The following is a 27,273-nucleotide window of genomic DNA, read 5'->3' as shown; positions in this document are numbered from 1 at the left end:
AGTATTATATAGTGAGATGTGCCAAATTTGCTGCTGTTGTAACTTTAGTATAGTTCACAGATGATGATGGAGATCAACTGATTAACATTTAAGAGTCTCTGAAAGAGACCAGCAAAGAGAAGAAAGTTTTGGCTCCCAAGAGACCAGAAAGGAGAAGAAAGTTTTCTTAGACCTCCCTCTATGGTAAGGAAGATCAGAAACTAGTCCTGCTGATAGAAGGCTACAGAGCAGAGGTCAGGCTACAGGATCTATGGTCTTTTGCCCTGAGTAACTGGGCCCTTTTTTGCTCTTAGATGAGATAAATGTAGAACAGGCTTGGAAAATGTGCTGTTATGACGAACGTATTCTGTTTGTCTTGTTTTGTGGTCTCCAGCCTTCTTTGGGCCTGCAGTTTTATCTAGATTTCCAAGTGAATAGTACAAATTTCTATGTGGTGAACAGAGACCTCCTTGACAGTGAGCTGGATCTTCTTTGGTCCCAACAACCAATCCTTGAAACCCAGTTCATGGGCCCAGACTGGAAACTCTGACATGGAACACTATAGAACACAGCAGGCTTGCTTTGGCTGTGTGTGCTCAGTGCAGCTGGCAACACAGGAGCTGTAAGGCAGCTCTTCCTGTCTGGGCTCTTGGGCAGCAGTGCAGCAGTTAAAGAAAATCTGTGGAAATCCAGAAAAATTATTTGGTAATGGAAAAAAATAAGTCAAACTTCCCTTTCTCTGCTGTAATCTACTCCTTCCTCCTCTGGTACTCCAGTCGGCTCTGTGACAGTTCAGGTCTCGTGGTCTTGTAATTGCTGTCGAAATTATAATCTTGGTATGTCACAAGACTGGCTCGGTGTAATCACTGTACAAATGCAGGAGGCAGAGAACCTGACTGCTTAGAATAAAGAAGCTGCTAGAGAGACACTAATAATTCAGTAGCAGGAATTATGGAGTAGGGGACGTAGAACAAAAAGTTGGCAGGTTTGAAAGGATTTAATGAAAATATTAAATATCAACAAGTTTGCCAGTACTTCTTTAGAATAGGAAAGTAGAGGATCTTAGCCATAAACTTCCAAAGAAAAATCTCTCAGAAGTGCAGAGATGCTCCTCAGCGGAAATACTAGGGGGTATCTTTGGAGATCAATTCGCAGAATGATGGGAAATGTTGTATTAATTAAGCAGCAAATTAACACTGATGTTCAGGATTAAAACCACATCTCCTTGCAATAAATGGATGGGACCAGGCAGTGAAGTTGTATCCTCTCTTGGTGGATACACAACCACAGAATTAGAGCAGTACTCTTACATAAGGGTAAAGCTTATTCCTGTAAAAGAATTGGCTTCACACCTTTAATTGAAATAATTGTACCACTTGCGAAGGCACAGTAGGCTGTAGGCACATCAGCTAAACTGAATGTTGTTTGTGAGGGTGATGGTGACAAGATCAGCTTTGCAACTGATGCTGATGACTGAGTTTTTTGAAAATCCTGGGAAGTGATCAAAGAGGACTGTTGCAGGTGAGCAACAAGACACAGAGCTTTCAAGACAATTTTTGCTAACAGGAAGCACAGCAAATTGGGAAAGAGCTCTTCCCAGATCAGTTCATGGAGCTCTGCAGGGAAGCTTTTATAGCACTGCCACTTCTGTGCACTCAGTCCAGGAAAAAATAACTGCCTGCTAATGACCTGTCACTGTGGACAGCCCGACCAGCTGTTTGCAGAGAGCAAAGCTGGGAGAGGATGAATTGCTCTGAGTGCAGCATATCTGAATGTGGGAACAGGAATAGATGGGAGGCTGGGAACGACTAGACAGCTTCCATTCATAACGTTCAGCTTTATGTGGATTTACAGTCCTGATGCTCCCAATTCCACAGATGCTGGGTTATCACTTACAATTACTTACAACAATTGAAATCTCCCTTGTTTCCACACTTTGACTTGTGTTTCCCTTGTTGATGGTGTTACTTTCTGGAGGGGGAAGCAGTTTATCTTGAGGGTAACAAAACCTGGCCACTTAATTCTTTGAGTATTATCAACTCAATTCAGAGTAGACAAACTATTTGATGAATATGTTTTGTTGGAAATTACCTTTTTTCCTTTTTCTTTGCTTTTTCTTTTCCCTTTGGTTTTCTTTCTGGCTGCCCACATGCTTCCCAGATGAAACTAAAGTGATACTAAAGCTTCACTTTAGAAACTAAAGTGAATAAAATGTCTTGGAAAAAGATTCTTCTCTTGAAAATTTCAGGCCAGCAAGAAATCACTAAGATTTTTGTGAGACAGTGTGTTCTTAGGCAGTTTTCAGACATGTTTGCAGACACATCTGTTTTGGGTCACTCACCTAAGTGCAAAAGCAGGTGTAAGTTTTTCTGCATTAAGCTTTTTAAATCCAGGTCTTCTCAGACTGTATAATAGCTATGGTTTGACCATCCTGTCTGGATTGTGTCAGTAGCAGATAATGACAAAGAAGTCGGCAGCAAGTAGCTGTGGAATAACCAGTCTGCCTGGGCTGGGTTTAACCCAGTTTTCTAATAGAGATTGGCTAAAACACGGCTGGATGGAGTCTGATGTCCTTCTCATTAGGTTTGTTTCCATTACTTATGGCTGAAGTATCTGGATATTTCTTCATATTTCTCAGCATAGTTGTGATGGATGTATTCTGCAAGGTGAAGAGGTTAATGTGTTACCATAAATGCGACAGAGGAGGAATATATAGAAATGGAGAAGAAAGAAAGGAGAGTTATTCCCCATTCTATCCTATTTCCTATCCTTTCTCAGTGTTGGGAGCTTGCCAGTATTGAGTGTTTTGTTTATAGTCTAGAAAGCCACATCTCTTATGCCTTGACATTTAATAGATTTAATCTTATAATGCAATAGTTCTGGATACATAACAGGAATCCATGCAGTGTTTTGTGACATTGTCAGGCAGAAAGCATGAGTGACAAGTCACCAGCAGCGTTCTTGCTGGGGGGCCCATTAGATCACATCATGGTAGAAAATAGAGAAATTAGGTCGTTCCAGTGTGTAACGTAATGCAATCTGTCATGCCATTCACACACCACGAAAAAGCACAGAGCTTAAACCTAAGAAGACCATGAGAACTGGTGTCCCACCTTCCTGTACAGAAATATATATTTCTCATGTACTGATAGCCACACTTTTCACAACATGGCAAGAGTTCACTGCTGTACTCTTCCTTTAGCCCCCTGCCTGATGAACCTGTATATTTTTTATATATTCAAGATTATCCCATTCAGAGGGAGTTATCATTATGTCTATCCCTGACTGGTCTGAGTGCTTCATAATTTTCACACTCACAGACATTCCAGATTACTACCTCCCCAGAAGGCTCTGTGTGTGTGGGGACTACCACCTACCAGCCAGCTGCTGGACCAGTCCTCTTGGACTAGCACGTTGTGGTGGTTTTTGGTGAAGAGCCACAGCTCCTAAGGATTAATTGGGTCAGGTAAAAGTTACTCACAACCCATGATGCTGCACCCAGCAACAGCTGCTTGGGGAAGGAGAGTGAGAAATGTCACAGTCTCTTTCCCTATGGCCTCCCAGATTCTGACACTCTTGGAATGAACTCCTAGTGCTTATGTTATGGGAAATTATGGATAAAGCTTTCTGTTTACCTTGTCTATGATTGCCATTATTTCCGATGTTGTTTTGCATTTATCCCTCTGACACCTTTTTTTAAGGGTGAAAGATCCCAGTCTTTGATTTGGTCCTTCCTTGTCCAGAAACTTCTCATTCCCTTTGTCATCTTTAGTTGATTTCTATCTGCTATTTCTAATGCTACTGTCTCTGTTTGAGATGGAGAGATGAGAACCAGATGCTGTGTTCAAGTGACAAATATTCAAGAAGGTGCCCCAGGGATTTGTACAGTGGACTCATGTTGCCTTCTGGTTTGTTTTGGTCACTTTCCAGATGCTTCCTAATCTGCCTTTTTGACTTCCACTCAGCTGACCCTTTGATAGAACTCAAAGAGCATCTCAAAGGTGTCTTTCCCGAGTGGTAATTGCTAATTTAATCTCATTGCTGTGTTCATGTAAGTTAGGTTTGTTTTGTCCCATGTCCATTGCTTTTGTAGTGATCAGCACTGAGATTCATCTTGCACTTCAACAATATTTTTAAAACCATCTGCAAGGCTTTGTGATCAGCTTTAATTTGTATTACCCTGGATTTTTCTCATCAGTAAGTTTTGTCACTTCATGTTTTCCAGATCATTTATTAATCTTTTGAATAGCACATTCAAATTGTTTCATAACTTTTAATCAGTTGTTAATCATCTATAGGACCTTCCCTCCTATTCTTTGAGAACTTAGGAGGCTTTTTAAAGACTCTTTGGTAAGAGACTTTATCAAAAATTATGTGGAAATGCAAATTTTATATCAAGTGATCACCTATATCCACATTTTCATCAGCTCTTTCAGAGAACTCAGATTTGTGCCATATGACTTCCTTCTACAAAAGCTGTGCGAGGAGGAATTAGTATGTTGTTTCTCTCTTAGGGCCAGTAATTCATTTCATCATTAATCTTTCAATCCTTTTCAGGCACACAGAAGTCACACCAACACCTTGCATCCCCTAAAAACACATCTCAAACACTGGCATTGCGTTTGCTGCTTTTTCCTAGTACCACAGCTTAGTTAAGTCTGGCATTGTAAACCACAGTTTGATTGCTCATCCTTCACAATTTCATGTTCAGTTTGAATTTCAGTCAACATTTCTAAAATATCAAATCCTTCGATTTACCCTTATTCATTTACTGGTTTTTCCTAAAACCTTTTATTCCAGTTCTTCATCTTGAAATAGCTCTCCTGGCTTTCCTCTGCAAAGAAAACTCCAGTGTGGGGACCTCCTTCTATCCCTATGGGAGATGCATGGATGCAGAAAATTCATTTAGCTTTTGCGCTTCATCCTTATCTTCTTTGAGCATTCTTTTTACATTTCAATCATCTGTCAGCCCTACAGACACACTCTGGCAGGCTTCCTGTTTCTGTTGTCTTTGAAAATTATTTTATTGCATGTTTTTATGTCTTTAGCTACTTGTTCCTCAAGATATGCTTTTCAACAGACTTACGGTTTCTCAGTTAACTTAGCAGATCTGTGCTCATTTCTGTTCTCCTTATTTGGGTAGAACTTGCACTTTTTGAGGGACCCTCCTTTCTTCATCTGTTAAACCGCCCTGGGCTGGAGCAGCAGCCAGGGGCAGCTCCTTTTGAACCGGCACCACCATTTTAAATATGCGGGGTACCAAATATTTCTGCCATGAAGGACTGGCAACTGCCCATGCCGGCTCTGTCCCATGCCAGGCACGGCTGTGTCCTGTGTCCCCACGGCCACCCCGGGCTGTCGCTGTCCCCTGGCACGTGGGCCGGTGCCGGTGTGTGACATGGCGCTGAGGGAGGGGCCGGGGCTCAGGCTCTGGGCCGGGCCTCTGTGGCCCCGCAGCCGCTGCTAGGAGCCAGGGAGGGGAGCGCGGCGAGGGACGGGCTGGCCACGGCTCCGGGACCCAGGGGAGCGCCTGGCACCAGGTAAAGGGAGCAAGGCTTGGAAGGAAAGGTGAAGGACTGCGCAGTAGGGGCAGAGCGGGGGATCCCAAGGCCGTCTTGTTTATCAGCTTTCTTGTGCAGGACAAATGCCTCTGCCACATCTGAGGGAGGCAAACAGAAGGAGGTGTTTCCCCACCACCCCAGTCCCCCCACACCAACCCTTCCAGCACAGCAAAGATTTGGGATTTTATACTGTCGCAGTTTCATGCTGTGATATCATACCTGGTACTGTATCAGGTGCTCCTCTCTCTGAGCCTGTTGTTGCAGCAGCTTCCCATGTTGCTGCACAACTCTACTCTGACTCGATGGGAAGGAGCACAGAAGACCTGGGTTCCCTAGGGAAATTAAGCCCCATCCTTGTTTGGGGCATTTCTTACCAACTGCTGTTGGTTATAGAGTCCTGAAAGTTTGTTTGTTCTCTGAATCCAGTTCCTAGGAGGCTTATTTTGTTTGCACATAGGCTCAGCCAAAATGCTGTGCCTTGTTCTGTGTGGCAGAATAGCCAAGACTTAAATGCATCATTTCTGAGTGTTTTAGTGACTTGTTCTCCCTTATAAATTTTACTCTCTTATCACTGACAGTCAGTGAAGCTGCACCGTTAACTCAGTAGCAAGAGGTTTGTGTTTTTGGAGCTAAATATTCCCATGCCATTTGTATGTGGCTTAGCTGGTGAAAACAAAGCTGTTATCTGCAACAGCTCTTTTAGATTGCAGGTCCCTTCTCCATTGTTTCTGCTGAAATGTCATGTGGAGTTCCTGTGCAGATGCTCAGGCTTGAATCCTGTCCCCGGTTGTTCATCAGTCCAGCACGTTGCTCTTGCAGAGCCGAACAAAGACATGGCAGCTCGTGTTTATATCTTGGTGCAAAACCTCACTGGATGAAGCTTCAGAATGGAGATGTGTGCAGTTTTTTATGCTACAGGCATACAAATAGAAACTTTTTGCATATGGTTCCTTTAAGTGAATGCATTGTTGTAATTTTGCTCTCTTTCTGATGTAAGTAGGTGAAATTGGGAAAGGCTGAGGCTGGGCAGTCCCCAAGTGATGAACTCTTCATAGGTGGTGACCTTCCCTGGCATTGTTACTGCTGAATTTGGAACCAACATGGTGTAGGGTAACGGTGTTAAACTCTCTGGGACTCCTCTGTCAGGCTGTATTGCTTGCTGACATGTTTTAGGCCTTGGCACTTTCCATCAACAGAGACACTGATGTTCTTGCTCAGGGAATGGCATTCCGCCAAACGAAAATGCCTACCTTGTGCTGTGAAAGCCATGCTGCTTTTCACTTTTCATTTTGTGGACCTTCTGTTGCACCAGCCCCACAGAACTGCTGTAGCCTTATGCCTCTTGAATCCACCCTGTTACAAAGGTGAACCACAGAGAAAATTCACCTGCATGCAGAAAGCCAGCACAAAATGAAAGGCGCTGGTCAGCTCACGGTTGGAACTGAAAAATCCCTCTTTGAACATTGCATATCTTTCATGCTAAACTCTCTACAAAGGTCATTTTCACAGAGAACATTATGCACAGTCTAAAACCGTCCTTGGCGATCAAAAGGGTAAAGGAGTTGCACCACGCAGTTAAAAGCAGAATTTGGGATAAAAAGTGCTTGAGAAATGGAAGTTATGATAACAGTGAAGAATTTCCTGTCTGTCTGTGTTGTGGGGTGGTGCTGGGAGTCACAGGCATGCAGAGAGGGAAAGAATGGGCTCCAGGCAGGGGAGTTCTCATGAGGGCCCAGCACTGCCCCATGTGGAGTGGGGGGATTCTCAAGTTACACATGGAGGGAGGAACAGGATCAGAAAAACAGAACTGGTTTGAAGTTCAGGTGCTGAAAAGTGGTAGGCTGGAGTTCAAAGACAGGATTATTGGCTAGTGTTGCTTTAGTAGCTGGTGGAGGAAGAGCTTAAGGCCAGAGCATTACTGCATTGCTGATTTATCTACACAGCCAACACTGTGGATGCTGTTTGAGCCACTTCTAAATCCAGCCACTGGCAATGAAAGGCATATTTAATCCATGTGTTAGATTGTTTGAAGAGGTATCTCTCTCCTGGTCTCTCCCTGAGGCTGGGATTGCTGAAATTGGAAGGGAAGTGAGAGGAAGGATTTTAACTGTTTCACAAACTCTTCTCCTTCAGAGGGGGCCACATTCCAATAGCACCTTTAACATTTGGGTTATTGAAAAAATTAAAGTTTTCCTACTCTCTTGCCCCTGTAGAGGGAACCCCCACTACTACTTCTGTATCTAAGGGATATGATCAAAGACAGGATTTGTATTTAAATAGTTTGCATTTAAATTGTTTTTAAGTGTGTTCTTTTCCTCAAGCTGGGATTAATGGTCTGCACTTAGGAGTTCCAGGATCCACCTGCACTGTTGGCTCTGATCTCTCTGCAGCAGCCACCACTGCAAGATAAAACACCGAAAAACAACTCTTACTAAAGTAATTTTCCTTTTGTCTTTTTCTTCAATTGTCTTCCATGAAAGAGTAGAATTGTTTAGCCAGTTCCCTTAAGGGTTAATTCCCCTCCAGTTTAATACCCCTCTGCTCTGTTAGCACACAACGGGCTGACACTGCCTGTTGAGGGTTACAGGCTGAAGGTCCTAAAATATCTATGCAGGAATAGAGGACAGTTCTCAGATCAGGCCCGAGCTGCACCTGCAGGGTAACACCAATGTCTTGGAATAAGAATAAGACAGAGGGTGACCCTAATCTGCAAAAGGTATCAGAAGTAAGAATTAAAGAGCATTAGTAGGTCAACAGGGAGAATAGGAGATGAAAGTGTTTGGAACAGGGGGAAAGCTGAAGCCTGAGAATAAAGCACCCATGTGCCTTAGGGTGTCGGGGTTCAGCACTGCTGTGTGTTGGAAGCCCAAGGCAGCAGGTTGGAATAGCAGGCACAGGGCAGATCTCAGCTGAGCTGTGTACCCAGACCTACCTGGGAGGCCCTGGCACTGAAGCAACCCCAATTGCTCTAGAACAGATCCATGCTGAATAAGCAGAGCTCTCTGTGGACTGCCAAAAAATTTGCCTTGGTGCTTCATAGCTCTCATCAGTCACCTGGATATAAATTCCTACCTATAAGCAGCAAAAAAGAGAGTGCTAACAGAGTCCACTAGGAAGCATATAATCAGGGTTTTTTTTTTGTTAGAAGTGATTGTAACAAATATCAGAACTAATATCCAGTGATGTTATGGCCCCTCTTGTGAATCACTTTATTCAGGGATCTTTAGTCAAGTGCAAAGGGACTCTGCAAGCAGGAAATAGACAATTTAGCCAATAAATAACTGCTGTATACAGTTAACACACACAGAACCCAGGTAGGATTCAATGAAATATTAGGCTACACGTTAGCATACTCCTCACCTGTGTAAAGGCAGCCAAAGATTCTTTGCAGGTATCAATCAGAAATGAAGAGTCACCCTCCATGGTTGCCATCTGCCACCAGCTAGGTCAGGACTGATGGCACTGACAGCTCAACTCAGTGACCCAAATGATTCATGGCAGGTACTCAGCTAGACTGACTATCACAACTAAACTATGGTTTCGTTTTTCCTCTGAGATTTCATATCTTCCCATGTTGGTGGTTTTCCTCTGGAATCCCTGGGCTGATGCTGATGCAGTCCTAGAGCTTTTGCCCTGCAGGCTTTCTCCAGCTCCTTCTCAGCAGTTTAAGTTGAGCTGTATCAGAGCAGGGCCCTGGATCCTGGTTACACATATAGTTAAATCCCTGGGTTGTGTGTCACAGGAGGAACATTACAGCATGTATTGCTGAGAAGGAAGGCTACAGCAGCCTTTTGATTTTGAAGTGGCAAAATTCTGGAGCTTGCTCAGTATCAACACTTTATATTTTGGGGATCTTGTGTCAGTTCTAATCAATAAGAAATATCTAACCCTAATTAGGGTTGTTAATTTGTTTCTACAGTGTCTTTCTAGAGCTTTCTGGTTAAGAATGTTTTTGGATCAGGCAAGCTGGCACTTCCTCTCAAGCCATATAGACTGTTGTGAGAATTGAGATTATGCAGTGGAACCTGTAGCTTCAAGATCTTTGTTTCCAGACAAACCTAGCTTAAAAATTATAAAAATTACTTCTATATCGCAGCTGTCTGATGGTCTTCAGAAGCTGTGCTGCAAGTGCATCTGCCAGCAGTGCAGTTGCTTAAGGTGGCACTGCCTGGCTATTTCTTGGCTTGTCACTGGCAGCCTCGCCACTGGGCTGTGGGGTACATGACCCAGCCATGGGAAATTGGTAACTCTTGATTATAAAAATGGTCCTGCTGGGGTACATCCGAGTTACATGGGCAGGAAGTGGTGAAGGAGCAAAGCCCATCTTGCCACTTCCCCTGCCACACTGCTCTGGTGCTGAAAAGCAGGCTTTGGTTTGCAGGCTGTCTGATATGTTTTGGGCTCTTGGGTTACCAACACTGAGATAGGCTAACTCTCTGCCAGCTTCAAAATAGGGAATGCAGCCTTTCTGCAAACAGTGTTTTCCTACCTGAAAGTTGTGGTCACCCATGTTAAACCATCACAAAGAAAAGACTCTTTCAACCTTCCATATTGTGGCCCGTATCCAAGAAAAAGTATATATATTTATTGCAGCCCTGTTTGTTTTGTCAGCAATGTGACTCACTCTTGAGGCAAAGAGTAAGTCATTGCAGGAGACAAATGCATTTTTCTATTGCAGGACAGAGTCACTTGCTTTATTGGAAGCTGTGACAGAGTTGGTCTGTACATGTTTCTCCCATGAGGTTGCTCTAGAGAAAGAGATCTGTCAGAATAAGCATCCACTCTTGGTTATTTGTACTTCTGACTTCAGCTAATTACAGCTCAGCCATGCTCTCTCTTCTACCTGCTAATGTCTTTGCATGTCTAGTAACTAATGGCTGCCCGTAGGTGGTGAGTGCTTCTCCAAAGCACTGCCTGTCAGCTTTCCAGAGGCTGGGCTCCACAATCCCAGTAGCTCATAGGTGCTGACAAGTATCTGACATCACCTCTTCCAGCTCTGCTCTGCCCCCAAGACACAGCATGGAAGCCATTGCCAAGTTTGATTTCACTGCTTCTGGAGAAGACGAGTTGAGCTTCCAGGCTGGGGATATGTTGAAGGTAAGTACAGTCCCCAGCTTGACTAAGCAGCTTTTCTGAGACCGCTTCCAGTTCTTTCTTGTGCTTCCCTTTGCCTTGACCAAACAGATGGAGGCACATCTATAAACTAGGATACAAATGCAGGATACTCCTCTCCCATAGGGTTTGCAATAGGACAACAATTCTGAGGTTACTTGAGTCTGTGTCCATTTTTCTTGATTTTATGTCCGTGAACTGTGGATTTAGTTGCCCTGCAGTCCTCTGGTAGTCAGCAGGGAAGGGTATGTACCTTTGTTGGGGCACAGATCAAGATCTTTGGTGACAGATTTTGAGGGTCCTGTCTGTTTTCATTAACCAGGTAAACCATCCACAGTGACTACATTATGCTGATTATGTCTAAACACAGGCAGGATCAGTTCTGTCCAGAAGGATTGCTGTCTTCCTTATTTCCAGCTGTTGAACTGTTTAAAAGATAACTCTCATCCATTCTAGAATTTATATCTAACTTTTTACTGTAAGTAATTATTGTTAGATGCTGCAGGGATCTTAGGCAATTGCAAATAGAAGAGGAGAATTCCACGAGACAGACTCTTACACACATAGTGGAATAGTTTAAGAGGTCCTGGTCTAATAACATTATATACACCCTTGCAGGAATTTCACAGTGGGGCAATGGCAGAAGTAGAGTTGGTCATCCACAATACAGAGCTTCTGGAAGTCTCTTTGAAGTTGATTTGTATGTGTTATGATAGAAAGTTCTTGTTAACGTTACCAAAGTCCCACAGATGAAGCCACTTGAAGTTTCACCCTAATTATGTATCCACTTCTCAGCCCTAGATGTTCTGTTTCCATTGAAAAGGCCTGAGTATTACTCCTCCCTAAGGCCTTAGCTCCTTTACTGTCCAAAGGGATGATGTACAACCATAGGATGTGCAACCCTGTTTGGCAAGGAGCCTTTGCTACTCCTCTGTGCAGTCACAGATATTCCAGCTAATAATCAGATATTGAGTCTCAGCTTTGCCTCTTCCATCACCACCATTTGTTATTTTATTGGCCTTTTAATTCTTGGCACTTCAACAAAGTTGATAGCATCCAGAGCTCATTAGTACCAAATCTTTCCAAAGAGCTGTGAGAAGGTTCTAGAGAAATCACTGCGTCTCTTCAGCACAGATGAACACTCTTATTCTTCCCCACTCAGTCCCTACTATCACATGACCCTTACTGATGCCTTTTTTCTCAGGAGACTTCCATCAAGTCCCTGCTGGGGTGATGGTGTTGGCCAGATCACTTTTCCTTCTGTTCCTCAGCTCCCCTTCTTGTAAAATCATTATAAGTCAGAACTACTTTCAAAGTATGCTGGAATCCTCTGATAAAAAGTGTCAACACTACACTCCAGTTTTATTATTATTGGTTGTCAGAGAGAATTCACTACCAGAAAAATCAAACTCCTTCTTGTTTCAATGTCATTGGGGTAAACAAAACACCACCTTAGCCACCAAGTCGTAGTAGCAGTAAATCAGCCTGAGTAACAACTCTGTTCTGGCATAGGCACACACACATTCCTACCCCATCATGAGCCCCCTCATGCTGCCTGCAACAACCTGCTGATATATGAAGGAGATAAGGTGAAATATTGATGTAGAGATTACAAAACAGGAAACAGGAGGCCCTCAACCAGTAGTGACAGGAGGAAATCCACCCTCTTACCCCCCCCTACATCCTTCTCTGAGAGGATGACACACTGAGAGAAACCTGCCAGCTCTGCAGTGGCAAACAGCTGGTGGGTCGTTCTGGAAACCTCACTTCCAACAGAGCAGGGCCCAGGCATGAGCAGGAAGTAGCCATCATCCCCTGTGTTTGGCCACAGCAGTGAAAAAAGATCCTCAACCCAGCACCCAGGCATGAGGACAGCAGTGACTATACAAGTAGGGAATTCCACAGCTTTCTATTCCTTAACTATTCTGAATCCTGCCTACGTGGCAGGGAAGGCAATGAAGAATTTGCTCCAGAGACAGTAACATCCTGTTGGCAATACAAAGCAGTTAAAATGTGCCTTAGGCTCCCAAAACCATGAGACTGGCTCACAAAGTAAGTATTATTACTGTTAACAATAGATTTTAAATTAAGTCATTTCCACTGGCTTTTTCCTTTTAAAACTGTCATGGCTCATGCTTTTAGGTTCCTCTCCAAAACCAGAAAGAGCAGGAACATGGTCTATTTCATACAGCAGAATCCTGTCCCAGGAGCTGGAATGTCAAACAGCAAAGACCACAACATCTGCAGTAAAATCCCACTGTGTTTGTATTCCTGTCCTCTCTCCTCCAGCTTAGAGCTGTATCTTGGGCCATCAGCCAGGCTGTCATGAATTTGGGCCCTCCCTGGTCAGCAGTGATGCTTCTAAGGACCATTACAGTTAACATTAATGTGAGCACACTTGAAGCTGCTCCAGTGTGTGATGTGGACTCACTTCCAGCTATCCTAGCTATCTTACAATCTCCTAAGTATCATAGTGTCTTGAAAACACTTTTTGCCTCCTTCTTTATCTACCTTGGCAAAGCTCAGGGCAGCTGATGACTTAACCCACTAAAGAATCTCTTGTGCCATGACGGGTGAGAGCACATGGTAACATCTGTGCCGCCATAACACACACAGACACAGCTGCATATCCCTCCATACCCATATGTCAGAGGAGTTTTCACAGATATTTTCTTCTTCCCTTGTGAATCTGAGATGCTACAGTACCAGCTACAAAAGGCAGCACAGAGAATAAATTAAACCCCTACTAAGTCTTTCAAAGCTGAATTTTCTCCATTTCACAGGCATCAGAGATACACAGACAGGCAGTCAGACAAAGGGGTAAAGTTAACAAGCCATCTCTCTAATTCTGCTTGGGCTTTTTTATTGCTTGCTTGCTCTGAAGTGGTCATCAGCCACTAACCTTGTTGCACCATGGGTGGGGAGCAGAGAACACGTACAATTTTATTTTATTCTTACAAGGCATTCTAGGTTTCTTCCTGAATCTTGGTTGCTTTTGCCTGTCTCAGGAGATGCATTTATTCCATCCATTTCTCCATTGCAGATTTTGAGCTCCCAGGAAGAGTGGTACAAGGCTGAGCTCAGAAGTCACGAGGGCTACGTTCCTAAGAACTTCATTGATTTCCATGTTCCCCCGTAAGTGTGACTGAAATGGTGTCACCACTATGGCACATTTCCACCGAGAGCACAGAGGAGAGGACAGGGGAAGTGCTGGGCACAACATCCTGCACTTTGGGGCTGGCAGTGATTGCCATAATGCTACACACGGTTCTGCCAGCACAGAGTATTTCTACCCCAAAGCATCCTCTGCTCTTTCAGAGCTAAATGGATCTGATGATCGCTGTCAGTCCCAAGTGACTCCTTTGTTGCTGCGCAGAGGGACCCTGGGATGTGGCAGGAATTGCATTTAGATGTCCTCAGAGAGAGGGAGAATAGTCATGATGTGAAGTCTTGGGAGCAGAGACAGAGGCTAAGCACGAAAGGAAGAGCAAGAGATCTTTCTGAAAACGAATCATAAAAAAATTTCCTCCCCTTCGGCTCTTAAGGACACTGACTCCCTTTTCCCACCCTGCCGCCGCATTCCTGCCCCCCGAAGTGCCTGTGAGTTTCTGTCGGTGCACTAGAGGTCAGTGCAATGCTGTGACAGCTGGTGGTACTCTGGATCGGCAGAGTTGACAAGACCAGCCGAGCCGCCCTGGTCTCTCTCACACACACAAACAGATCTGTCAGGGGACAGGCATACCTGCATTTCTCTCTTCCCGCTGAGGAGATGGAGCTGCACTTTCAGAGAGGACTGATGTGTGTTGGAATGCATGTTAAATGTGCTCTCCAACCCTATGCCATAAATATGACAGTGCATGGGATTCTTACAGCCTTTCAGTTAGCAGAAAAGCTCCCAGAAGCACCTCTCATTGTTCTCTTTTTTTCACAAGTGCTGCAGCATTTCAGGGGTGAGCAAGCAGAGCATGCACCAAGCCCAGTGCTTGTGGCTGTAACGCACTGCTGCCCTGAGCAGTCAGACTGGGAGCACACAGGGATTTTGAGGTTACAAATAAGTGCCTCTGTCCCCTTTGGAGGTGGCACTTAGTGGCCTTTTTGGACATAAGCCAACCTGCTTGGCTGAGCTGAAGGACATTATTCCTTTGCTGTGCAAATAAGGGCTTGTACTTTTGGGCCTCAGGGGGATGAGATCTTCCAGTCAGTTGTTCTTGTTCACTCTTTCACAGGGCTGTGCCATCACTCAGGAGCACTGGCAGCTTCTTTTTTCACACACATTTTTCTCATGTTGTTTTCTCTGTGCAAGAGCTGTGAAGAAATATTTCCACTTTGACACTTTTCTAAGTGTCAGGTCTGCAGTTTGAAGCAGTTCAGCCCAGATGACAGAACTAGACGTAGGAAAGAAAGTTGCCTCCTATTTTTGATGGATTGTTTTTGCCCGTCTTTTTTGTGATTAAGTAATCATTGAGATTGTTTATCAAGGGTTTCTGATTTTTCTTTGCTAATGATACATAGGTAAACTGTGATGATAATAGGGAACTCCAAAGCAGAAATGACAGACATTAGGAACTTAACAGTCCTTCATTTTAATGCAATACAGGCAATTATGTATTAGGAGAAGTCAAAGACTGCAGATTGTAAATCTTATAAGCTATGAGTGGACATATGCAAATGTATATTATTTTGTGTTTCTCTACAGAAAAATTCCTACTGACATCATATTCTTTTACTATTTATGGTGACTTTCTCATTATTAGTCCAGTGCCTTATGCTGTTTTTTGGTATGCCTGGCTAGATTTGTGTAAGTGTGCTTATGTATTCTGTGTTTCTGTGATTTTGTGATATTGCAACTCTTGCAGGAACCAATTTATTACTAGTAAAACTTTCATGTCTTGCTTCTACTAAAAATTTATGTGCGTTCCATGCAATATATCCATCACATCCCAGTAATTTTCAGTTTGCCAAAAAGCAATTTGATGTATATGTCTGAGAGTTATGTGTGTGTATATGTATACATATACATTTTTCATTTAAAATTTCTTTGACTAACACCTTATTGTACTGTGTCTGTAATTACAGTTTCAGCTAAGTGTTGTTTCTTAGCACACCAAAGCTTACATTGTTCTCTTTGCATGTACATGCTTTTACTACTCAAAGAAAATGGTCTGCATCCATCAAACTCCTGTACCTCAGCATATACGTGGCCACTGGGAGTAGCCATGTGGGCTCCTCTGGTCCTTTTGTTTTCTTCCCTCCACCCTGCTTATTCACGTTCTCCCTACACTCAGCTTTTTTATTCCTCACCTTAATTCCCATCCTTATTCACATCTCCATGATTTTTCCCACTTGACAGCTGGTTTGATGAGAAGATATCCCGGCACGAAGCAGAGAACCTCCTCATGAGCAAAGGAGTTGGCTGCTTCATCGTCCGAGCCAGTCAGAACTCTCAGGGTGACTTCTCCATCTCTGTCAGGTATCTGCTTTCAACAGCATATTCCTGCTTCCTTTCCTGTTTAATGGTGTCCCTAGCCTCCTCTCATTAGAATTCCTAATGTGATGTAGGCTCTTGAGAAGTTTGCAGGCTGCCAGTCACTGGTAGTGCTGCTGTGTTGTGAATGAGAACAAATTAGGCATCTGATTCCCAAATGTTTCTGCCTCTTTTCAAGTGACACAGTGAATGCCCCATTCCAAAGCTGCATCCCCTGGTGACCTCCTTCTCTGAAAGAGCTACAGCAAAGGGAAAGTCTCCCACTGTCCTTAACATGTGTCTTCCATTTGTTTTAATTCCCTTACAGCTCTGGTTACCAAATCCAAGAATTCAGCTACTACCTATGAAGAGATTACTATTACATTGTTAACTTTTTTTTCCCACAGGTCACTAAACAGCCATTGGACAAGGACTGGTTTTTCATTTCTTGCAGCCCAGCTACATTTCAGCGGCTTCCTGTAGCCTAGCACTTCTCAGTGCATTTCCTTCTAAGCAGAGCCTTTCAATGATGTTTGGTTTCCCAATTTTCAGTCAAATAGTTGATAACCAGTTTTAAATTAGAGTCATGATTAACAAGTCATGATTAGTCTTTTCCAAGTGGTATGTACCTGCTGATTCAGGCAGCTCAAAAAGTATCTAGGAGGAATGCAGGAAAACATTCTGGTTACATTTGCACCAATTAACACCAGCAAATCAAGTACAGTCAGGCTCTTTCTCTGGCCCTGAAGTCAAGCAGTGAGGCAGAGGTCAGATCTGTATGGCTGCACCCTCTTCACCCCACCAAACAGAAGAGCTGTATTCAAGCAGCTCCCTGTGAACAGCTCCTGGTCTGTTCTTTCTAACCATGGCCCAGCACTATCTAAGGGAGAGCTTTTCTATTTAAACCACAACCATGCTAACATTTCAGCAGCTTGGGGCTGTAGCAGTCAAGGATAGCATTCAGTCCCTGCCTGTCCCCATTTAGTCTATTTGTGCAGATGTAGCCTCTGAGAAGAGTGTTTTGAGTGCCTGGAGTTGCACAGAGCAAGGAGGTGGGTGCCAAAGCCAGATCACATCTGGTGCAAAGAGGAATTGTACACATCAGACAAGAGATGAGGGGAGGGGAGGTGCAGGGGGAATAAGGGGCAGAAGGTTGAGATTGTTAATTTGGCTTGTAACAGCATCAGAAAATTCCTTTTTTTTTTTTCTTTTTGGATAGGGAGAATGACCTGTAGTAATGATGTTACCTGAGATTTTATACCATCTTAAAAGTTTAGTGTATGGCTTCACATTACTTTGTCTGCATATAGTGGTGATCCCCATGGTGTGTAAAGGTGTAATACAGATCTTGTAGTCAATGCAGACTGGATGTTAACAGGACCTGCAGAGGCTGTTGGGTAGACTACAACTGCACTTTTGCACCCTGGAAGCTCCTGTGACCTTTATTTCAAAAGAGAGTGTTTAAAACCCTGTGCTTTGTTTTGATAGTGCTTTGTGATTGGGCAGCCCTGGGGCACTGTGTGTTCGCAGATTGATGAGCCTTTTGAAACAGAGCCACATCTGGGTCCAGTAGGCACAAGGACTGCCACTGCATGACTTTCCAGAAGTTTAGATTTGGCCAAGCAAGAAGTCTTGGTACCCTTCTGGAAAAGACTTTTTAGAAAAAGGTAAAAGTGCAATCTGTTGATGATCTCTTTTCCATTGGGATCCAGGCATGAAGATGATGTGCAGCACTTCAAAGTGATGAGGGATTCCAAGGGTAGCTATTACTTGTGGACAGAGAAATTCCACTCGCTAAACAAGCTGGTGGACTACTACAAGACAACTTCCATCTCCAGGCAGAAGCAGATCTTCCTAAGGGACAACAGCCAAGAAGAAAAGGTAAACACAAACTGTCCTTAGGAATTTCTCAGTCAGAAACCTTTCTGTGGAAGGAATTCCTCCCATGAGAATGTCTCATGGTGAGGAGGAGGACAGTGTGTCCCTGGAAACCCAGCCACATAACTACACTGGTGGGGCCTAAGACACTGATTCGTAGGGGATTCAGTGGTATGTAGAGTTGTAAAATTGAGCAGAATTTTTTGATTCTTCAAATCTGAATAAAGGTGCTTTGCTAAAGCTGTGCTAATAGCTCAGAACTGAAATTCTGAGATGCCAAGGGAAGCAGGATTTACCTTACTGAAATGCCTAGATTTCCTAAGGGCAGGTACAGAGCTGGCTGGTGGTTTGTGACTGAGAAGAATTTGAGTCTGGTTTCTTAGGGTCCTTGCACACACCCAGAGTGCAATTACACCTGTAAGTTTGTCTGCTCAGAAGAGTTGTCCATCTCCTGCTACTGAGCAAACAAGTAAAAGGAATGTGGGGGAACAGAGGGCAGAACCTGGAGCAGTTAACCTGGCTGTTAGGAACTGGAAAGTACTACTGAGAAGAACGTAGGAGATCTGGGAACAAGATGTGCCTTCAGGGAAGGCATAGTCAATGTTTGAGAAGGCAGACAAATCCCAGTCCAATGAAAGCCTGGTTTTGTGCCAGGGGAACAAGCAAATGACATAGCAGAGCCTGCTACACCTTGCACTCCCTGTACTGGGAATGAACATGCCTGGTCACTGCAGCAACCAAAGTCCTGCTTTACTGGGAAACGGATTCTGGTATTAAATTACCAGGATGTGCAAGTAGAGGCAAGGCAGAAAGTATGTGACCTGCTGACTACAGCAGTAAAGCTTTATAGGCTGTGTGTGGGTCATTCTTGCTGGCTCAAAATGAGAGATGATACATGTTCAGTCTGAAGAATGGGCCTGGGTTGTTGTCTCTTTCTAGACCACTTATACAGAGCTTTAAAAATGCACCAGTAAGGTATTGAAATACAGGCTCTGGGATTTGTAAGAGAGAGATCACAGCAATGAATCTCTGTGTCTGGGGAAGGAAAGAAAGACTGTATGATGTATATCAGTATAACAACCTGTTTGGGCTGACTGTGAGCAGGAAGGGAAAGAGATGCGTTTGCTCCAAGATGCAGACAGGCAAATGAAAGAACAGAAGTCAGGTTTGCTTTGGCAAACTTTCTGTACATTTATTATGGTGATGGGCACAGCAGAGTATGTTTAGCACCCATCACAGTGGGGTTTCTGTTCACAATACAAATTTTTAGATGCTACACCCATATGATAAAATGATTGTAATATATAAATTTCAGTTCAGAGACAAATGGATTCTAAGGGCAGTATTTCAAAAAAGAGCTTGGCTCCTGTGCTGATCATCACATCAGCAGCCATATTTTCAGCCCAGCACCTCCCAGTACTACACTGATTTCAGATGGAGAGTGGCTACAAATATCTAAAATACAGGATTCCTGATTTGTTCTTCTGTTCAGAGAGGCAGTCTTATATTTGAAAGAGCCTCCAGAGTAGTGGTAGTGCTCAGTGTGCAATGATTGCACAGCTTTAGTCAAGGATGTAGTAGGAAGCAAAGCCTGACCTCACTTTTGTGATCTTTCTTCCTTCAGGAGAGGCGCGGTGGGAGCCTGGAACGGATAGGTCGGGAAGGATTCCACATGGGAGGAGCAGCTGGAGAAGATCATTCTTCTGTATCCAGGAGATATGTAGAGCATCCTGTTCCCATACTGCAGCAGCAACAGGTACTGCCAGGAACAAGGGGCTGGGACATCAAGCCCAGGCATATGAAACATTGGCTTTTATTGCTTGGTAGTGAGTGAGCAGTTATTTTGTCAAAAATCTGCATCTCTCAGCTGTGCACACAAAAGAGAACTTGTTTCCTAGATGTTTCCTACTTCTCTCCATCTGCCTTGGCCAGTTTGTGTTGATATGACTTGGATGTGTGGTCATATGGCTACTTTTCTTTGAATTTGATTTTGTCTCATTCTTCTTTGGCTATTTTGGCTACTAGATTTATAGGCCTGCTTGCTGTCCTTTACACTATGGAGCAGCCCAAGAAAAAGTAAAGTAGTGAGTCCTCAGATACAGTCCACTGCACCAGCACAACTGATGTTCCCCCAGCACATGGGACAGAGGAAGAGCAAGGAGTGGACAGGACTGGGTCATAATAACTCCAGATTGCCTGAAGTCCCCTTGGCAAGCATGGTTTTTATCTGTGAGTTAGAACAACCTTAGCTTTTTCTCCAAAAGTCTCAGAGACCAAAAAAGCCCCTCTCTGACCATTTGTCCCAGCAGCTGTGAAACACAGCTGACAGTCAGCTTTCAATTCCTAAAAAGTAAAATCCAAAATAGAGCAAAATAGAGCAGTCTAAGCTGACCTCTTCCATGAGGGTCATTACTTGCAGAACTGGAGCACAGGGACTTTATTGGAAGCAGACATCTAAAATTATTGATGTGTGGGCTCGGTCCTGACTCTTGGCCCACTAATGACTCTTAAATCCCCTCATTTATACATCTCAGAATATATATGTGTCATGGTTTGAACTCAGCTGGCAACTAAGAACCATGCAGCCACTCACTCACTTCTCCTCCTGCAGGTAGGGAAAGAATCAAGAGAAAGGTAAAACTCATGAGTTGAGATAAGAACAAATTAATAATTGAAATAGAGTAAATAGTAGCAGTAATAGTAATAATAGTTGTTATTATCATTTTCTGTTTATTTAAAAGGAAATAACAAAAAGAGAGAGGAATAAAACTCAAGAAAAAGAAGTGATGCACAATGCAATTGCTCATCACCCACTGGCTGATGCCAGTCCCTGACCAGTTATTGGCCTCTTCTGGCCAACTCCCCCCAGTTTATATACTGGGTATGATGTTCTAGGGTATGGAATATCCCTTTGGCCAGATACTGAGAAGTCCTCGATTTAGAGTGAGCCACTGCTGAGCAACAACTGAAACATTAGTGTATTATCAGCAGTTTCACATACTGAATCCAAACCACAGCATTATACCAGCTACTGCAAAGAAAATTAACTCTATTCCAGCCAAGACCACAGCAACATGACTTTTCTGCTGCTATTTTCTTTCTAGGAAAGATATGGTGGGAGTCTGGACAGGAGTGACATGATGCACAGACTAAGGGATCATGGCCAAGGAAGTGCAGGAGCTATGCAGAGGAGACACACGGACCCTCTGCATCAGCAGACACCGGTAGGTGATGCACCTGGGAGGCCTCCTCTGCCCAAGTCACTGGGTCCCTTAGCAGTCTGCACCATGTCACATACATGGAGGTTGCATGAGAAGTTGTGTATTTTGCCTGCCAGGCCATGTCTTACGAGACATTTCTGAGTCTCATGACTTTATCCCAGGCACTGGAACCTGCTCCTGGACTACAGTGTTATGTGAGCATAGTTCTGGTAACTGCTCTCAAGGTCAGTCTTATGCAGCCTCAGTGGAAGAGGGAACTTAGCATGAGCTCAGCAAAACAGGAACAATCCCCATCTGGGACAGTGGAATGAGTGCAAGCTCACCCATGGATTTTGATCAAGCATGAGACCAGTTCAGCAGAAGACATTTCTGAAAGCCTAATGATCTCTTCTGCTAGAACTTCATGTCCATTAATGCACGGGGCTTTCAATTATCTTTGCCACCACAGCCAGGCAGTGACTGATGTCAGTAGCTAAATGTGCAGTACATTTTTTAAGTTCTATGGAGAGCAGCCTCATGATCCTGTACCATGCTACAGTGCTCCTCCTGTCTTGCAATGCACTTGTAGTCACACTGTCTCTTCCATTAATTTTTGCTGCAGTCCTGAAAAGGCCTGAGATCACCCAGGTCTGTGCCTGGCACATCTCTCAGACCTCCTTTGCCATCAAAGTGGTGCTCACCTACCTGACACCCTTGGCTGTCAGAGCCTCTTAGCTCAGTGGATGTGAGTGTGATCCAGTTGTGTCTCTGCAGACACCCCAGACCACTCTCCTATGGGATCCAAACCTGGCACTTGACCTTCAGTCATTCCCTGCTCTGCCAAGTCCCACTTTGTGAATGCCCACACAGAACGTGGTGTCTGTCTCTGCCTCAGCCTGTGACTCCACTGCCAGCTACAAATATTTCCCTATCAGCTCAGTGTGACCTAAGGATGCTCCTCTTCCTTGAAGAAAAGTCCAGCTTCGATGTCTGGTTATGTCTCTCTCCATATCCAGAGAACCTAGATCCAAGGAGAGAAGGGAAGGACAGCAGACCTTTCTCAAGAATGAGTGAAAAAGATCAGATTGGATTAGATTATTTGGAGCATGTTAAAAAATAGGGGCATGCCTCTTTTCTTGGCAAAAGCCCCGAGTCTTTATTGTAATCCAGCTTAAAATACAGTGGTTTTTATCTCTCAGAGAGGCTGTGGCAATGAATAACAACATGCTTTTGCCTGCCACATCCTATCAGTGATGTAGAAGCCACAAATCCAATTATAGGAAGTTCTATATGTCCAACCAAATAACTAGGGGCGAGGTCTAAGCAGGGCCCGGAAAGGAAGATTTATCAAAATATGTGTGCCTTCAAACAGATCTCTCCCTCTGTCCCTGCCAGATATACCTCCTAAATTATCCATGCCTTGTGGTGTGGATGCCAACAATTTCCCAGAAAGAAGCCCAAGCTATCTCCTTTAAAATATGATTTCTGGCCAAAGTGGGAGATTGACTGCAAAGTCCTTTAGAAAAAAATGTAACCATAGTGCACATGACAGTGCACACTCAAATAAACTGGTATACCCAAACAGACACTAAATCCTTTGGATCTCAGGGACCTGACCTTGGGGAGAGTCTGAAGAAGGTTTAAGACCCTTCCCTATGCCCCTAAATTGCCTGAAAGAGCAAGTATCCTTCTTTAATCTTCTTTACAGTGTTCTCTACTCTTGCCTGTGTGCTTGCCTGTGTGCAGTCCTCAACTGGCTGAGGACACATTTTCATATCTGTACCAGCACAGGCCAGCTCCCTAGAGCCATTCCCTGATAGTTACAGCCCAGCAGGTCTCAGGCAGAAGTGCTTTTGTGCTCCCAAAACTGGCTTCAGATGTGGCTGTCCTGGCTGCCCTTACAGGGCAGAGGCAGCAGAGCCATGAGAACACAATTTCCTGAGGACCTGCTCTCAGTCTTGACTTTTCACCTTATGGTGCAAATTCCCACAAATACACTGAGGCTGCTGAGAAACCAAACACCATCCCTTGGGTGTCCCAGTTAATTGGTCCCTCCTTCCTGCCATCTTGGCCACTTCCTGGTTTAATTGCAAGTTGGTCTAAAATGCAGCGCTGCTTGTCCTTGCTTAGTGAATGTATTTACTGGGTCCTAGGAGGGGTGGCAAAGACGATCTTTCCCAGTCCTGGCTCCTTGTTCCCTGCCTGTCTCTCCTCTCCGTTCCAGCGAACGCTGTGGGTCCGTGCCTTGTACGACTTCGATGCTCTGGAGCACGACGAGCTGGGCTTCCGCACTGGGGACATCCTGGAGGTCCTGGACAGCTCCAACCCCTCCTGGTGGAAGGGACGCCTGCGTGGGGAGCTGGGGCTCTTCCCTGCCAACTACGTCACACCGGTGCTGCTGTGAGGGCACAGTGCGGCCCAGAGGGCTCTGCTCGAGCTGCTCTTCTGATGGGACAGGGACAGAGAAGGAGTGCATCTTCCCTTGCCACCAGGACATACATTGTTTTTTGTTTTGTCTTAATTTATTGGCAATTGATCTTTTGAAATGTTGGTATGAAAGAGAACCCTGTGAGGAAGAAATTTTTTACCCCTTTTTTTCACAGTCATAAAGGGGAGGGAGCAAAAATCTTGGACTGTTCATTGAGACTTTGCTGGGTGCTCCCTGCCCTGTCACTTCTTTTAACTATTGATAAGCTCCTGCAATTAGGTTTATTCTGTAGAAATGCCCCTCAGGAAAGCAGGCTTCAGGTTAACTTCAGGTTCAGTATTCAGGTAGCCCTATCCCTTCATTTTGGATCTGGTAGCAGTCACAGTCTCTTCAGGCTCCATTCCACCTTTCTGTCAGAGGCAGGAGGGACACCCACGTGAATTAAATGATCCTTGGCCACAACATTAAACCTTCAGTTAGGGCTTTAGGTTGAGGTTGAAACAATCTAGCTTTCCTTAATAGTTTCTGGCTTTCTTCTAGTTTAACTATTTTCTTAATAGTTTCTGGCTTACCCATCTCACACTGTGTGTATGGACTGTATGGATATACCAGATGAAGGGGAGGAACCCTGTAAGCTTTTGTACAAACATGCAAGTGGTGAAGGTATGGGAGGGCAAGAAGCTTTCTTTGCTTTTTCTCATAGGCCTGCTCTTCTTTCTGTACCCCCTAACAACTTACCCATTTCCCAGCTGCTGTCTTAGGTACCTACACTTCAGCTAGATAGCCTGATTAGAGCAGATCAGGCCCTTCAGCTAAATTAGTATCCACTGGATTGGATAACAGTGAATATCCCTCACTGGTTCCTTTTGTAAAACTGTACTGGGGAGGGATTGGAGAGTTTTCTCTGGTTTGGTGGCAGAAGTTCTTTCCCTGAGAACTTGCTGTGCTGAGGATCACCATGTACACAACTCTGGCTTACCAGAGAAATGTCTCATCCAACAGGTTAAGCTGTTATTTTACAGTATGCAAAGAATAAAGCTATAGCCATATAATAGTCTATTCCAGTTTCTTTTGGATAAAATAAGGTAAATTAATAGGTTTTCAAATAACTGCTGAGTGAATGCCCAGATGTGATACAAATTTATTGCAAATGCACATTACCTGTCCCCTTCACAAACCCTGTGATGGGGACTCTCCTGCATAACCACTGCTCAGGCATGTTGATATGAAACAAGCTGCCTGAATTTTTCACCACATGTGGGACCTCAGCAGTCAGCAAGCAGAAGTGATGATTAATCGTTATTGAAAAAGAAGGCATAGGCAAGTGAAAACCTCTAAACACAAATCAGACTCAGCAACAAACACAAAAAGTTCTTATTTTTTGTTAGTCTCAGTGGAAGAAAAAGAACCCAGGAAACAGGTTCTTGGGGAAGGCCAATTCAATGTGGCTGGCCTGAATAAAGCTGCCAGCTAGACAGAGTGTTAGCACAAAGAACCCATTTTGAGAGAACTCCACCAAAAGCAGATTGTTAATGGGTGAAGTAAAATGAGAATATTTAACAAGGCATATAAGCTCTATAGAGAATAGAAAACTTTGAATGACTCAGTAAGAACTTACTGGCTACCACAGTGGTCCAGGGAATACGACTGCCAGGGCTGGATGTGGCCCTGTTCTCTTGCTGGAGCTCTGCTCTGCTCCTTTAGTGTCTTCTGCTGAAGGGAAGTCCATGAGGCTTCTTTTGGAACGAGATCCCTTACCATTTGTATGAGGGTGTAAGCTCAGTGACTCCAGGTGGTAATAAATTTGGAAGTAAGGTAGTAATAAATTTGGAAGAGAGGGAGTTAATACTCAGTGAGAGAAAGGGAGAGCATTAAGACCAAGAGGAGACAGAACCAAGAAACCAGAGACTAACAAAGGCAAAGGAAGGATAAAAATGATGAATCTTTCATATTCAGCTCTGGCTGAAACAAAAGAAATGGTGTATTCACAATTATTCCCATCATGTCAAATCATCTTTCAATTAATTCCCTTTTTTTCTGTATTAGTTACTTTTAAAATTAGAAGCAATGTCTCTTTTTCCTTTCCTCAGCACTCTAAAGACCCTCTTGGTAGTGAAGATGTAGTTGCACAAAATTAATTGAAGATAACGCACTTAGCAGTTTGATAGCTCTTCATGCATTTGAAACCCCTTTACAGAGATTAACTAATTAAGCAAGTCTTAGTGCATTGCAAGTACCCCTGTGTTAACTCATGACTCATTTGAGGAAGAGGTAAATTTTCATGTGATTTTTTTGAACTGATGTTTAAGGAACTAATACCTAAGGTAATTAGTATTAAAGGACTGCACACTAATTATGGACAGCATACCAGAACCACAGTAAAATCAGGATTTCTCATTATGAGCAGCACCTAATGACAGCAAAATTACCAGGAGGTGACAGCCTCATGACATCTGTGATAACTCCACCAGTGCCTTGCTCTGCTGCCCTGTGCAGGGGCCGAGCTCAGGGCTGCCTTGCCCAGTCTCTCTTGTCTCTGCTTTTGGCCTTGCAGTGCTGCCTGCAGGTACTGCACATGGCAGGGGCTGGGAGGCACAGGGGTCAGCCTGCATTTTTGTACCCTCCCACAGTAAAAGTCATTTTTCTCCCAGCAAAAGAGCAGTGCTAAGGATTGTGGCTATTCCCAAGTCAGTGGAGACTCCAGATACAAGGGCGAAGTGGGGAATTTGGGGGGATAGAAGGGGCTGTGGGATGGAGACGTTTTCTCTGTCCCATGCCATTTTGTGCCCATGAAATTCTCTCTCTCACAGATCAGGCCACTTCATAAGGAGAGACACTCCTCTCCTCTAACCACATACCCTGCCAACCTTCTGCTTTTTCTTCCAACAGGTTTTAATTGTAGCACAATCCTTACTAATTCTGTGGTGATTCATTCACACCTCAGAGTCTATTGCCCTTGCAAGAGGCACATATTAGCAACCCAGCACTGGAGCCTTAAGGTGACAGTGCTGCACTGACCTTACCTGACATTTGCTAGTGTTTTGGAAAGAGCCAAACCTTTGTCTGGAACATATCCCAAGAGAGTCCACTGTGAAACCAAAATGGGAAGGGATAAAGAGGAAAACCAGAAGAGTATTTTCTTTGTTATTTTTCTTAAGCAAGAAAGACAGTTAATGAGAGAAGAGAATGTAAACTGAGATAAAAGTAGGAAAAGTATGTGGGAAGGCAAACATAGCAAATGAAACAGAGGAAGCTGGACTTGTACATGGTAAAATAAGTTTGATGAGCACAGCTGAGCTGTGCCTTCTCCTGTCTGAATTAACTTTTTGCCTATGTTCTGCTGCAAATCCATATTTTGCTTGGAAATGTCTCTGTGATTAATAAGGCTGAGCTAAAAAGAGTAAATGGAAATTTCTTTTGGTGTGAAAGATGTGCAGGCAGTTTTCTGTGCCACAAAAGAGAGGTCTCTGCCTTGGTGTACATGTTTGCTGTAGCAGCTGTGCTCACTGGAGAAACCACGGGATCAGAGCTGGTTCCCATTGGACTGCTCACAGGTAGGAGCACCAGGGAGATGATCCACCAAGTCAGCACCTGCTCAGGCTGCTGTGCCAGCCTCTTGTGCCACAAAAACAAGTTCATGGGTGGTGGTTG

General features: G+C 44.0%; 1 protein-coding gene across 1 annotated transcript in view; it reads left to right on the top strand.

Annotated features, from left to right (window-relative positions):
• Positions 1-25,546, top strand: part of GRAP2 (GRB2 related adaptor protein 2) — a 40,135-nt gene extending 14,589 nt beyond the window's left edge. Inside the window, exons 2-8 of the mRNA XM_059472527.1 lie at positions 10,535-10,637; positions 13,696-13,787; positions 16,003-16,122; positions 17,829-17,997; positions 19,619-19,750; positions 21,099-21,218; positions 23,419-25,546. Of these exons, the coding sequence (XP_059328510.1) occupies positions 10,560-10,637; positions 13,696-13,787; positions 16,003-16,122; positions 17,829-17,997; positions 19,619-19,750; positions 21,099-21,218; positions 23,419-23,598 (891 nt within the window). The 5' untranslated portion in view covers positions 10,535-10,559 and the 3' untranslated portion in view covers positions 23,599-25,546. The remainder of the gene's footprint in view (positions 1-10,534; positions 10,638-13,695; positions 13,788-16,002; positions 16,123-17,828; positions 17,998-19,618; positions 19,751-21,098; positions 21,219-23,418) is intronic.
• The last annotated feature ends 1,727 nt before the right edge of the window (positions 25,547-27,273 follow it).

This window comes from Ammospiza nelsoni, chromosome 5 (assembly GCF_027579445.1).
Source record: "Ammospiza nelsoni isolate bAmmNel1 chromosome 5, bAmmNel1.pri, whole genome shotgun sequence".
NCBI classification, from domain to species: Eukaryota; Metazoa; Chordata; class Aves; order Passeriformes; family Passerellidae; genus Ammospiza; species Ammospiza nelsoni.
The sequence above is the reverse complement of the archived record's forward strand: the minus strand, read 5'-3'. Positions and strand labels throughout refer to the sequence as shown.